This window comes from Ambystoma mexicanum, chromosome 12, assembly GCF_040938575.1.
Source record: "Ambystoma mexicanum isolate Mex_15411 chromosome 12, UKY_AmexF1_1, whole genome shotgun sequence".
Classification (NCBI taxonomy): domain Eukaryota; kingdom Metazoa; phylum Chordata; class Amphibia; order Caudata; family Ambystomatidae; genus Ambystoma; species Ambystoma mexicanum.
Window position 1 is genome coordinate 534,735,731 of NC_090936.1, and position 14,906 is coordinate 534,750,636.

The 14,906-nt window shown below is 46.9% G+C and overlaps 1 protein-coding gene across 4 annotated transcripts in view; it reads right to left on the reverse strand.

Moving 5' to 3' along the window:
* The window catches only part of PNLDC1 (PARN like ribonuclease domain containing exonuclease 1), a 1,498,562-nt gene that overhangs the window by 516,314 nt on the left and 967,342 nt on the right, over positions 1-14,906 (reverse strand). For all 4 annotated transcript variants that reach the window (XR_011281806.1, XM_069628834.1, XM_069628833.1 and 1 more), the window contains exon 17: positions 4,490-4,665. Coding sequence is in view for 3 of the 4 variants with exons in the window: in XM_069628834.1 (XP_069484935.1) it covers positions 4,490-4,665 (176 nt within the window). In the remaining variant the exon portion in view is untranslated. The remainder of the gene's footprint in view (positions 1-4,489; positions 4,666-14,906) is intronic.

Sequence of the window (14,906 nt, forward strand, 5' to 3'; positions counted from 1 at the left end):
AGGAGGGGGGCGATTTTAAACCACAGCTCCCTATCGTACCGTGCCACAATAGCGAGAGCGCTGGCCACCTTAATGGTCGTCGCCGGAGATATGACCCACTGTCCCATGGTATCCAGCTTCTTCCCCTCCCCGTCCGGGAAGTGGAAGTCGCGGCCATCGTTCCAGAAGATTTCTTCTTGGCAGCCACGGAGACCGAGTCCGGCGACGGCTGCGCTCTGAGGCACATTGGTGCCGAGTCTGGGATGTAGTACTTTTTTTTGTACCGGTCTCTCTTCGCCAGGGCAGAGGTTGGGTTCTCCCCTCGTCCCAGATGTCGGTCCAACAGTGGGACCGAGAGTACGGTCTTCCTCTTGGCCTCTCGTCGCTGGTAAAGGAATCCCTCCTCCTTCTGCTTCTCGGGGCATAGCTGAAAAAGCTCTGAGGCCCTAGCGATCATGACATGAAACGACCCAATTTTGTCGGGAGGAGAAGCCCGGGGTGGAGGCGGCAGGAGATCTGTTCCGTCGTCGCCACCGTCGTCTATCCCAGTCATCGCCGTCTCGTCCCTCGGAGGAGGGGATGGAGGTGAAGGATGGAAGGGTTAGGGAGGATGGACTCACCTCCGCTTGGGTTCAGGGCTTCCCAATGGTCCAGGCGCCGCTGAATCGTCCGCCGGAGGCAAAGGCATCCTTGTTCTGATTTCTGAACACAGGGTGTGCAGGGCTAGCAAGATGTCCTCTGACCTGTCGCTCGGTGGTTGCAGCGGTTGTGAAAGGAGCGTCGGCAACAGCGTGGGGTCCTCTGGTTCCTCGTCAGTCTGCCGCTCCTCGTCGGCTCCCCCATCGCTCTCCACGTCTGCCTCGTCGGGGTCCTTCCCGTAGGACCTAACCTTGACAAATTTCTTGTCCAAGACTGACTTGAGCCCCGACAGCTCATCCTCGGAGATGCTGGAGTCCGGTAGGACTATTGCACCGCCTCTTTCTTTTTGGCCAGGGGCTGCACGGGGGTCTTTCCGATAGGCAGGAAAGACTATTCCCTCTGGGAGGGCAGGGAAACTGTAACGCTCACCTGATTCCCGTAGAGGCGCCGGTCTTGACTGGGCGTATACCGTATCTTCAAAGGTGATGTGTAACACACGGCTGGCTCTTTGGGCTGGACCTCTGTGCACTGTATGTCTGACTCGAAGGGTAAGGTGTCTTAGGTAAGTGAACGCCGTGCTCTCCGTCTGCTTCGGGGCAGGGTGCTGTAACCAGTTTCTTCACTGAATAAGGGGAGCAGGCCTCTTCACTTCAGAGGACTGCTGTCAGTCGTTTACTACACGAACGGTAAGTTTCGAGTAATTCTAATGTCTTTAAAAGTCTTTAGCAATGATGTCTCTTGTTTTGCAGGGTTCCGGCGATGGCGGATGACGGGCTGAAGTGAGTTGAAGATGGAGCCCGTGTGATGAATAGAAGCGCCTGGAAGCACGTAAGTAAGCGCTTGTTGCCTGCTTCACGATGCGCTCAAACTGTCTTTTTATTTTGCAGGTACAAGTTCGGAGCGGCTGCAGGGTGCCGGAATACCCACTGGGTTAGATGTGGAAAGGAGTATTGGCACGTGAGTATTAAAGTTCCCCAATGTCTTTAAACGCACCTTGTTTTGTCTTTCAGATGCGGGATGCAGCGCCGAAGGCCTCCGGAGCGTGCGAAGAGTTGGTAAGCTTTTGTCTTTCAGATGCCGGAATGCAGTGCGAAGACCTCCGGAGCGCACGAAGAGTAGGTAAGCCTTTGTTTTTCAGATGCCGGAATGCAGCGCGAGGCGTTGGTGACAGCCGATGGACCAGGTAAGTGAAGCGCTGTCACTGAAGACCGTAATGCTAACCTGTTCTTTTTTGTCTTTATAGGTGTTGCTGAAGACTGGATTCAGGATGGTAAGCCTTTTTCCTTAGGCCCAGGATCAGATGCAGAAGACACGATGAGCGTTCTGCTGCAGAGGATGCAGAATAACGCAAAGCAAGATTCATCCATCGGGTGTGGTTTAAATAGCCTCCTGTAGTGCTTGGGTGTCTCCTTCCACAGCCACGCCTAGGTAAGAAAAGAGTTCCTGCTTTCCAGAAGAGTTCCAGTGTTCTGAACCTAGGGAGTGGCTCCTGCCCCACCCAACAGGAAAGGTAGTTCCAAACAGAAGAGGATCAGAGGCTCAACTGGCAGGCAAGTAAGCAGCATGGTCTGCTGCAGGTAAGTCCACCCAAGCATTATGAGCCCGGCGCTTCCAGCGCTGGGACTGGGCATATTTATGAGCCTGGTGCCACTGGCGCCAGGACTGGGTCCAAAAGGTCCCAATTGGGACTGGTTGGCACTCGGAACCTGGGTTATGGATCTGCTTCAAAGTGAGTTGGGAAAACCCTGACCTTTTGGAAGCAGAGATCATGACAGAAACTCTTGGCTTTGAGGTCGCCTCCACTGAGACTGCATCTGCGGGCTTCGCCAGGGACGCTGCCACTTCATCAATTGAAGCATTAGCCAGGTGAATCTGGGCCTTGACGACCTTTGGCGCGTCTGGGGCCTTCACCATGGGGGGGGGGGGGGGGAATCACTGCCTCACTCCCCCTGACTTTTTCCATCAGAGTCGACCGGGGCTTCTCCCGAAGCTTACCCGAGTTTTCAGACTTCCTCTTCATCGAGCCGGAGCGTTGGCTCGTGGTTGACGGCGTTGGCGATGCTGCGCTCGGCCTGGCAGCCGCGGAGCCCGTACCAACACCGCTCCCGGTGCCCTCAGATTTGCAGTGCTTTGCCTTAAGTTGGGCCCCCGTCGCCAGAGCGCCCTCCAAGGTCTTAGAAGACCGCTCAGACTTCTTCTTGGGCTCACCTGCTGCCGGGCTCTTAGCCTCCAGCCAGTCAGCGAGTCGTTTGTGACGGTCCTTCATGCTACGGGTAGACATGTCCTTGCAGAACACACATTCCTCCTCCACGTGCGACTTGTCAGAGTGCAGGCAGTAGAGGCACTGGGAGTGCTCATCCTCCTTGAAGACGTTCTGTAGTCCACATCCTGGGCAGATCCTAAACAACTTGAATCCAACAGGCGTCGAGTCTTCTTTGTGTTTGGCCATGTCCACGCGGGGTAGGCCTCAAAGATCTTCTGGAATCCTGCAAGAAGTGGAATTCGACTAAAATTCGCTCTTGTGGGGCGTAGAGATTTCCGGAACGGGTCCCTGTTAATCGGAAGATGAATCGGTGGAGCTTGAGGCTCGAGTAAACTCTTTGAAAAAACACAATACACACTTGAACATGCGGTAAAAATCTGAAGATGGCTGCCAGAGGAGGGGCTTAGGTAGAGGGCAATCATTGGCTGGGGCAGTATGGCCCAGAGACCAGTGATTGGTTATTAGTAGAAAGACAGTTCAGAAATTAAACTGAAACTGATTTCTTTCTTTACAGAGAATTCCCAACCTGAGACGGGGAATATTCATGAGCATTGAAATCCATGCCAGACCCCATGCTGGAGAAAGTAACACTTATGTTATTCTGTAAGTAGCTATGTTCCCCTAATCCAATTACTCCCGGCGTTAGGTTTTTGTGAAATGCCACATAGGATGATGTCACAAATGACATACATAAAACGATATAAACTATGTGCAAGCAATCTTTGGTGTGAAAAAACAAGCATCTACTTTTATAGCTCTATTTCTCCTTTCTTTCTTTCATTGAGATTAAAGCAGTGTTTTACCATCCTTTATTTGGTCTGTCCGATTATTTGGTCTGTGATAATTATTGGTAATCCCATCTAGCACAAAGAAGACGCTAAAAGGTGCTAGAGCTCAGAAATGCTAGGCAATTCTCCTCAGACACTTGTGTTGGCCTTGTTGGACCTCCTCAGTGACGTGAAGTGAAGCCTCCCTAAGGCATAGTGAACAAGGGGGTACAAGTCTGGATTACCCTGGGTTGCTCACTGTCCCTTAAGAGAGGCTCAACATCACCTCACTGAGGAGGCCCAACAAGGTTGAAACACGTGTCTGGGTTTCTGATGGCACTCTGTTCAGACAAGAATAGTCAAGCATGTTGGTGCTGGACTGCCCTTGTGGGTGGGGCTAGGCTGATATGCAAATGGATATTTCTCCTCTGTGAAAGGTGCAGTTAGCTAAAACATGGTTGCAGACCCTCTTGAGTGGGAGAAATTCCATAGAACAGCATATTTTACCTATGTTCGTTCTCAGTAGATGAGCTTCCACACCCTTGTTTAATTTGTACTGCAATAAAGGATGCATCACTGGACAGCAGATATTACAAATGTCAATGACACGTACTGCATGTTAGCATACAATGTATGTATGATTACTGGCACTATAAATTATTTCATTTCAAAGGCTTGTGGGTATGCCATTATCAAGCACCTGGTAGTCTGAAACATAATGGAATCCCCACCCTCAATCATTTTGCACTAAAAAGATGCACCCTGTACCATGTTCACAGAAGAATGAATTCAATAAATCCTCAACATTTATGACAGATTAGTAGATGATGGATGGCCTTACCCTTTAAACTTTGTGACAAGCAACAGGAACCTCCTCTCTCCCAAGCGCTTCACATCCAAGCTGCATATTGTTTTAAACTCTCGATACAATTGCTCTTCATCCACCCTTGGCCATCCCTGGATGCTGACTAACAAGACAGGTGGTCGCCGACTGAGGATATCTTCACCAGAGAAATTCTTTGGTTGTGAGGTCAGCAATGTAGAGAATAGCAAAAATGTTAGTCACTTAATACATTTGCCCTTCGCAAACCCACTCCCACCACCGGTTTATTGTAAGTCTTACAACATCGGAGCCAGGGAGAAATATTCAAAGCGAGAGCAGTTGCCAAGTGAAAAGTGGTGTAGTTAGCCCTACCGTAATCCTGGAATGCACAAATAACTTTTTGATAGAGACTTTTATGCACGATAAATCACTTGGAAACCGGTCTCTCGAAAATAGCAGATTCTTAAATCACAGCTCAAAACAATTTAAACCTAATACTTGTTATTCTAGGGTCTTTGTTATTTTCAAATACTGGTGCAAAGTGAACTAAACAGAGTATAAAGTAGTTCACATTTGTATTCGCCTTTTCAGGGATGATAAAGTCATCAATCAACCAATGCATGATTATGATATCACTTTTCCGTGTTCACTGAGAGTTGGAAATCATAATTCAAAACTCTTAGTTTCAATGTTTGTCATTCCAGTTTCTAGAAGTCAGTTCTGATCCATCGTTGTCCTCAACTGAATTAGAGTGAAATTTAGTGGGCAACTGAAATGTGGTTCCCCTAAATTGTAATCCAAACAGAGATTCACATAATCAGCTCATTCTTTAGTGCATCTTTCTTTTGAACTGCCACAGGAAATTCATCATCCAATCTCATAAAGCAAACCGAAGAGGAAAAGTCTACTCTAACACTGCCATCCGAGTGGATTCCATGGCCAAGCCAAGATTCTGCTAACTGATCCCCTTGAAGTAGCCATGCACACAAAACTTCACTCCTTTTTCTCACATACATCAAAATGTCAGAGTGCATTGATGGTTCTATACCTTTTAGCAGTTTTCTTTCAAGATACACAGAAGGTCCTCCCATATGTTGACTTGTGCCCCATCTCAGACCAGGTTATTAACTTTATGATTTTGAGAAATACCACCGGAGGTATATCAGGGAATATCACATGGTGTGTTGTTCCAATCATGACACTATTTTGATTATTTAAATTGCGAACTCCTTCCAAGTTTCTATAGGGATTTCATCCAACTTCTTCCCTGCCATACTATTCAAACACTTTCTTGAACCACAACATTCTTGCATCACGCAAATTCTTCCCAACCTTCCAATGGACTGCAGAACACAAGTAGAGAAGTGCAAAAACGATGTTCTAGTAAAATTGAAAGGTCTGCTAGCCCCAGGAGCACATTTTCTACTTCATTAAAGAGGTAAATCTTCAAATTAGGGTATCGGAAATTGAATACGTGTGCGACTTTCCATCTGGCAAGGGTGCAGACTTTTTTATTTCCTTTAGTACATACAATGATGCAGGCGATTCCTTCTCCAAAGGGGTAATTTGCTAACCAGATCCCCCTTTGTCGCAACTCCAGGCCAAAAGGACGGTGCACTTGTGCACTGCTGCATCAGTAGCCTGATCTGCAGGACCTGCTCTGTTTGCGGCGCAGAGCAGTTCAACAGTCACAAGATGCCCAATCGACTACTGCAGCGACAGGGGCGAGATTTAAGATATGCCCTCTGTACCAAAACTATGATGATCATAAGTACCCCATGCTGGTGGCAGTGTAAGAATAAGCTATGACTGAGTTTAGGCATAGTGCATGGCGATACTTATGATTATGGCCGCCACATCCAAATTGATATTGCACATGCGTCAGCTCCTGTGAGTCAGCTCTGCTGTGAAAGGAATGTGTATTCGGGTCATACGTGCCGATACTGCCACAGTGCAGGACAGAAACCCACAGTACCCAGCCTCTCTGATTCTTTTTGGGAGGGCCAGTAACCACCACCCCCAGAGACAGCCGCACAGCAGGCAGCTTTCCTGGGTCCAGGTATCAAAGGAGCACACCCATTAAGGAGGAGTGGCCTCACACCAGGGTGCTGCATATCAAAAGGTCTTCGTTGTCAGTAGGAGGGAAGGGGGCACGAGTAGGATAGGCAGATGTGCTTTGGACACTGGAAGAAGCCTTCCACCAACTTGTTTCTCACTGTCTCTCTTTGCCTTTCCTGTCTCCTCCACTTCCTCAGGAGCAAAGCACTTAAGGTGCAAGATCACCAGGCACCCAAAGGGAACCCAAACCACTACAGCCGAGGAGCAGGTATTCGTCCCTTCAAGCAGGCTAGCTTTAGACAAATCACCCGAGGACTTGTGCCTTTAAAATAAGAAGGATTGCACCCCTTCAACAGAATTCCCTCAGTTCCTCAAAGATCCTTTAAGGCCAAAGAGACGTTCTGAACATTCTTACCTGTACCTCCTTTGGGTCAGTCGCACTGCCAAAAGCCCTCCGCTGCAGGTGAAGGAGCCGTAATAGACAGAAAGATCTGTCCCATAACAACTCCCAGCAAACCAGAGGGTCAGACCAGCCAAAGCTCCCGGTTCTATCCTACTGAACCGGTCACGCCATCCTGAATAATAGGGAAGGCGCTGGTGCTGGCATCTGCATTCCTCTAACCAGCCAAACTATTGCCCTGCATGTAAACCATCTTAACACAGAATCTAGTCCTAGCGAAGCACATCATCCGATAGGTGCGAAGCGACTGCTCAATGCCGGAACGCAAAATTAACCTGTGGATGGTCACTCACTGACTCCAACTAGCGTTAAAACCACGGCTTAGCCCAGCTAGCCCAAGAAGCATTGACTCACTCTAGAGCACTCTGAGAAACCAAAGGGTGTCTCACCCGCTAGTCCTCAGGGGCTTGTCATCCAGGTAGCGAAGACACGGCCATCGCTTTTGGATCCAGTTCCTGGGGGTGTACCAGTGCGGGAAGATCATCTGGGTGAGGGGAGTAGGGGTGAGACAGCCGATGGTGAAACGCGGCATTTCCCCTATTTTGTTTATCCAACCCATCCTATGCTTTAGGATGCTGCGAGGTCCCAACTCTCTGCCCCCCTTTCTACACAAACACTGGGCCGAGGAAGAGGGTGACTGAGTAACAACATTAACTTTCACTCATCGTACTGGGCATGTCCGGCTAATCGGGCACTTCATTCTAAGTGCATACACCCGAGACCAATCAGCTCTACGCACACAAATAAAAGCCAGAACCCAAAGACACTCTGAGCAAGGCGGAACACAAGCACGAGCAGGGCTTCTGGGATGAAGGCAAAGCTACTGGAGCAGAAAGATTGAGCAAAGGATGAGAGCAGTGGGTCAAAAACCCCAAGAGTTCCCCTACTGGAGGTCATTGCCTCCGACAGGCCGCGAAAGACACGTGGAGAAGGCCACATCCCACAAGTGAAGAGTGCATTGTGTTTCAAGGACATCAACGACCCTCCCGGGTGAACAGCAGAGTTGGTGAGGCGAGGCCAAGTCTGTGGTACTAACCTTGACTCATGAATTGGGAATCGCAAAACCAAGAAGAGACTCACACAGCTGGTGAGTTGTCAAGCAACATGAAAGACTGATGTGTGTTAAAGTTTGAAGAAGCAACATTATGTCGCAAATGAAGGCTGCACGCGTGTGAATGAAACGTGAGAAAGGCAGACCCGTGAATAAACTTTGAAGTAAAAGACACCTGTGAAAACAGCGATACCAAGCAACGGAGTGGTCCGGCGAAAGGGAAGTAGCCCACTCAAAAGTCTCAGTAAAAAGTAAATTGTTTGAAGCGATAAAGCGTATGAACAGCAAAAGTGAAATAAAGAAGTTTAACTCCTAGAGAAGGGGACAGTGAAAGTTGAACTGTAAACGTTGAGTCAAAGTGGTCATGCAGTGGTCTGTAAAGAAAGCCACACACATTTGAAAGCCTTTGACATCCTCAGAGGGAGACCTGAAAGTGAAATAAGCTTGGGGAAGGCAGCCCGCCTTGCAAATTTGTGTGGAATTTTATCGTGAGAGGTCTGAGCCTGGCAGATGGGGACCTACGAGAATTATGTGGTGAAAGGTTTTAGCCTGACAAAGGGGGACCTTTGTGAACTTTTTGGCTGAAACATTATTTTCGAAGTCAAAAAAGAGACTTAAACATGCAAGGCCAGACGGGCCTCGATCAACATTTTGGGACTGTTTATTATGTTGAAAGCCGAATGCGTCATCCTGCCTACAGGGATAGCCTTACTCGTTGATGTCTAACGTGGGGAGGAGAGCTGGTTTAATCACATTGATTCATTTGAACACTGATTTTTCCATTTTGCATACATTTCCTCTTTTTACACTTTTTTTGTACAAAAGATAAGGCAGGCATTAGGTTTTCTTAGCAAATGCCATTTTGATTTGACAGATTCCACTAGACTGAGTTATTTAATATTTGATGGTTGAGACTACTTCCATCTTAGTTCTAGGGCAAAATAGGAGTTTCTCCAACCCAAACAATTTCAATAAAGGTTTTACAAATTGTGTCCATTATGTCAGTGTCATACTTATGATGTCATGCCTCCCCTACAACTCAGATGATCGCTGCCTGCTGACTCAAACTGCTGGAGCGTCACTTGCCTACCTCTCCCAGCGTCTAACGCCTGAATAGGCCTGGCTTACTGATATGATAGGTTATTTATAATGCGCTTAATACCCAGAGGTTTCTAAGCGAGGAGCCAAGGATCGAACATGTGTTGCTCCGTGTCACGTTGCCGGTGAGCTATCCTCCCGAGACATCCTCTGCGAAGCGTCTTGGGACAGCCAGTCCTGCATCACTTGCAGTGCCGTTGTTCGACCACCGCACAGGGCACCTGCCTTCACCCCTACGAGACGCCAGCTTGCTACCAGTGCCTTCACGATCCTACGTGCCCGAGCTGAGTCTAATCATTTGCATCATTGCTCGAACCTGGGCCTGATGCTTCAGCCCACCAAGAACTGAATCCAGGTACTGTGACCCTGAACTGCCCCCACGTATTCACTGGGACCCCAATACCCTTTTTATGGTAGTACCTTACCTACCACCCATGGAACTACACTCAATTACCTTTGCCAGTCTTTCTCATCTTTCCTGTTCTTTGCTTTGGAGTGGGATTTTGTATATTAATCACTTTTCGTTCTACCTGCAGATGGGAGTGTTTTTTATAGAAGTGTTTACATTTGTATAGGACCTCGATTGGACATTCCTTTTATTTTAGACTGTGATACTGTGTTCTTTGGGTCACTAATGGTTAACTTTCCTAGCCCACTTACGAGTATAGCCTTCCCTCGGCCGGCGTTACCACAAAAGGCAAAGGAGGTATATTTCTTTATTGTCCCTGTTTTAGCTTTATGATTGTGTTGTGTTTTGGTTAGTAGAAGTGTGAGGGCAGAGTGGGCCATTTTACCGCTACTCATCCTTGTACTCCTCTGAGGCAGAATCTAATTTGTCACACTGAACAGCCAGCCAAGTGTGTGCAGTTAACGTTAGCTATTACTGCCAGGGTATTCTTACAACCAGGCAACTCAACATGAGCATAGGAATTATCGTCAAGGTGGCCGATAAAGGACTAGTGGTCCAGAGCAGAGAGCAATATCGAATTATGGTAACCGCACTACTGGATGACGGCATTAATTACAAAAAACTGAACAAAGATCCCACTCTGGAGATTAAACAACTAATACAGGAAATTACAACATATGCATTGGAACACCATTGGATCACAAAGAAGGAATAGGAGTTTTTTAATACCTCGGAAGAATGGATTCCAGCATTCTGTGCATTACCCAAAATGCATAAGGATGCTCAAAACACTCCGGGGAGACTGATGGTCTCCGGCTGCGGGTCAATCATCGAACCACTTTGTAAATTCATTAGATTTTTTCTTGAAGCCCCTGTGTCAAAAAACTCAGACCTACTTGAGGGACACCATGGCCACGATTGAATGTTTTGAAGGTCTGCCCCATAAGCCACATAACCCTGCTACCAGCCGGATGGCCACCATGGACATTAAATCACTATACACAAGTATTCCCCAGACTGAGGCAATAGAATGCATGCAGGCTTATCTCACTCATCACATGACACAGAGAAGGGTCCCAACGAACTTCATTATTGAATTATTTAAACTGGCATTGACAAAAAACTTTTTCTCCTTCAATGAATGCTTCTACTTGCAGATCAGTGGGACTGCGATGGGGGCAGCTTTTGCCCCTAGTTTAGCCATTATTTTATGGCAAAATTTGAAAGGACCTTTGTACTGGACCGAGTCAACCCCTTCCTCGATAACATCAGTAACTGGAAGAGTTATATTGATGACGTGATCTTCATTTGGGAAGGTGACCTGGACTCCTTGCTACATTTTCAAAATTGGCTGAACTCATGCCATCCATCCATATCCTTTTCGCTTGAATCGGACCCCTTCAACATCAATTTTCTTGATCTAAGAATTATAGAAAAAGAGAATCATCTGGTCTGCTTACTTTTCATGAAAAGTACTGATAGGAACTCTCTACTTCACTATAAGAGTTCTCATCCTCCGAATCTGAGAGGATCTACCATACGGGCAATGTTTCCGTATAAAATGGAACTGTACGGAGAAGAATGACTTTCGCCATCAAGGATCTGAATTAAAGGGAAGATTATCAGACCGAGGATATCCCAAAAAAACTGATCCACAACAACTACAAAATGGCTCTGTATACCCCTCGAGAGGTTCTACTACATCCTAAACCCAGGGTGGAAGAATAAGAAGAAAAAATAACCTGAGTCACTACATTCTGCAAAACAAAAGAGTTGATGGCTGGAAGGTTTAGAATAAATCTTGACCTCTGGCATTGCTCTGGGCAACCCTCCAGACCATCGTTCTTCGCCTGCCAAGCCATTACAAAAGGGGAAAAACCATATGCAAATCAGGCTTGGTCCCACCCCCAAAGGGGTAGTCCAGCCCGAACTGCTAGGTCACATCCCTTTTGCACGAGACCACAAGCATCCCCAGACATGTTTCAGCCAAGCCACCACACAGATAAAACAGACCATTAAAAAATTATGGCCCTTGGTGAAACTAAACATGACGACAACCATATCCACGCATGGCACTCAAGCCCTTGAAAAATCTTAAGGAGCATCTCACCAATGCTAGATTTACAAATACCACATCACGTAACACCCTATGGGATCTACGAAACCTGACTGGACACCACCATTGCGGCACTTGTTCTGTGTGCAGATTCACTGTGAAATAAAAAAACATTGATGCCCTGGGAAAGGAATGGACCATTCGCCACTTTTCAAACTGCAAAAGTCACAATGTTATATTCATCATTGAATGTCCTTGTGGCCTGAGATACGTGGGCCAGACTAGCAGACCAGTACATAAACGTATAGTGGAACTCCGCTCACAAATTAGGTGTAGAAACCATACAGCCCCATTGGTCACACATTTTTTGGAACACCAACACAACCATAATGATTTTAAATGGTGGGTGGCGGACATGGTACAAAGGAATACCAACACTGCAAACAAACTGAATCATAAAGAGGCATGGTGGGTCTAAGTTGAATACTGTCAGGAATGGACTGAAAGAGATCAATGTCACCAACTTTAGGTTCTAACTTGCCCTGCAAAACTGGCATGATACCCTAAGAACCCCCCCCTTTTTTGACTACTCTTGCAGAAAGCACAATATATATAAAAAAAATGAGATGTGAAAGGCCTCGTCATGAGACACCTGCACACATAACTCGGAAGACTTGGACCGGTGCGGATGCCAATTGTTAAATTAGTACTAGCAGGATACAATGGCCACACTTGAATGTTCTCCGACTACTACTGTATACTTGGGCATGCTGAATGTCAGTTTTACCCACATTACTAATAGGATGTGCTGTTACCTATTTTTAAGTGTGCCCAAGATTGGTATGACAACAGGGACCAGGTTCCAGTTACATTCACTCTGTGTTCTTCTCAGTTGTGACAGCACCAGCATACAAGTAAGAAGAGTACACACAGATCACTAGGTCCCGAGGACCTTGCTCATTGATCTTGCCCCATAGTGCAGGTTTAGGCACGTCACCTGCCTTTACGTAATTCTGTGATACCAGAATCCTACATCTACATCCTCCATATCAAGCGGTACTGAAGGCTGTTTCTCTCTTAGTTCTTGGACTTTCACTTACTGATGGTGCAAGAGCTTGAAACCTGTTGGGAGCACTCACATTACAGCCTGCTTTCAAGAAGAATTGACTTGATATGATTCTTTTGCGGACAAGCTTCCCCCAGCAGCAAGTGGGCACAGGATTAGCCCAGTACAGGAAATCCTGCAACACTACGCATGCGCGCCCCGCATCACAGTTTTGGACCCGCTTTGCGCATGCGCAGGAGCACATGTCGTGCCGGTGGACCTGCTTCGCGCATGCGCAGGAGCTTATATATTGTGCCGGTTGCTATAGCAACTTTGATACAGCTCGGGACGCCGACCGGGCCGCCTGAAACGCCATTCGACAGCGGTTACACCAACTCGCCACTTATTCATTGGTGAGTTCTATGCTTTTTGGCCATTTTTCTTTAACAGAATCCTTGGCCTCACATGCTATGGCTGGACTTCGTAGGATTTATGCACCCTTAGATGGGCCACCCTTTTCCCATGAGCAGTATATCTTGGCTCATAATACACGTGTCCCCCTTTTCCCTCCAGTATTGGGGTCATTTTACGTGTACCTGCTTGAAATTATACAAATTCTCCCTTGACTTACAGCGTCTTTCGCTGTTTCTCTCCGCACAGGTTCCAGCGCACTACTGGCGCCTTCTTGGAATGTACAGCAATTCCCAGGGGTACAGTTCCCTGCAGCGTTCGCCTTCAATGCAACTCCACGTCACAAGTAAGTGCCGTATTGCTTCTAAGGGGTTCCCCATCCCCCAGGTTCCTTGGGGGTCCCCATACAGGTCATGTGGACTTGCCATTCACTGACCCTGACATTGTATTGTATTATAACATCTTTAGGTTCCTGTACCTTCAGAACCTTGTAGTTACACAGGCACCATGCGGTTTCCTTTGTTTTCTAGACTTTCCAGTGTATTCTCTAGATGGAACCCACGGTCCTTAATTGAAGCTCCCTCCGGGGACCTAGGACCACCTCTAGCGTCCCCCGCAGCAAAGCTGACCTGCATTTTTCGACCTACACAAGAGGCACATTATCACCAGTGACCACAGAAGCACCCTGGGTGCGGCCAGCATAGGCATTGATGTGCCTCACACTGTTTTTTTACCAATGTATAGATGAACCCTTTATGTTTAGTTCATGATCCCCCTTAGCTTGGGTGCATTTTGTTTCCCTAAACAAACGCCCATTTTAAATACCATGTGCTCTTTCTTTTCGTAGAGCGACATCCGTAGGTCCAGATGAAGGTAGCCTCCACTGCCCGCCGAAACGTCTTTGGAAATGCAATTGAACTGCGGTCCACCTTAAAACACCAGGAAAACACCTTGCGACGTTGACCTAGGGTTGGTCTCTTCACACCTACAGAAAGCATTCATTGACTAATCTCTCAGTCCACCATGAAACTAATCCCCTTTGAACTGGTTCAGAATTAGAAAAAGCTCACTCTTAGGTGACAAGATTGAGAACATTCCCATACCAGATGTCAAAAGGTTGTACTCTAGTGGGTGTACTCTAGTAGTATGAGCCATCTACAGATGGTTGGAACTGATATTATTCAGTTGACTCTGGAGTAAAGGCCTATCTACTCCAAGAGGAAGACCGCAGTCCTTAGGAAGTTCACTTTTCTCTATTTATCACACATGATTGTGGCAGAATTAGGTTGTCCTGCTGATCATGTTCACAGAACAAAGAATACTGTTCTAGATCTGTTTTTGCACATTTGAAACAAATTCTGTTTACAAGTGCTTTCTTTACTCATGTTTGGGGTATTGTTTTTGCCATTTATTTTGTTTCTCACTAATGATTGTATGAATTTGTATGTATGTACACCATTTGTTGGTCAAAAATCTGAAATTTTAACTTTTACTTTTTGAATTAAATAGTGGCTACTAAATCAAAACAGTAGTCTGTCAGAGTTGTTGCTCGCTCTCTTCATTGGTGCTTCTGTCTCCAATTAGGTCAGCTAAGGGTATAGATTTATTTGTATATCCAGAGCTACTCTAGGGTTCAACATTTACTGCTCCTGAAGGCGAACTTGATACAAGCCTCACCCTCAGTTAAAATCATCACACCAAAATTAGGAGAGTGCCATATAACCCATATGGGTAGGTCAGTCCTCATTCTGTGTACCATGGCGCAGACTTTGACAGCAAATGTCTTCCGCGACCTCTGTCGAGGTTGGGGGGTCTCCCTGATGATGGTAAGGTTAATAAGGCCGAAC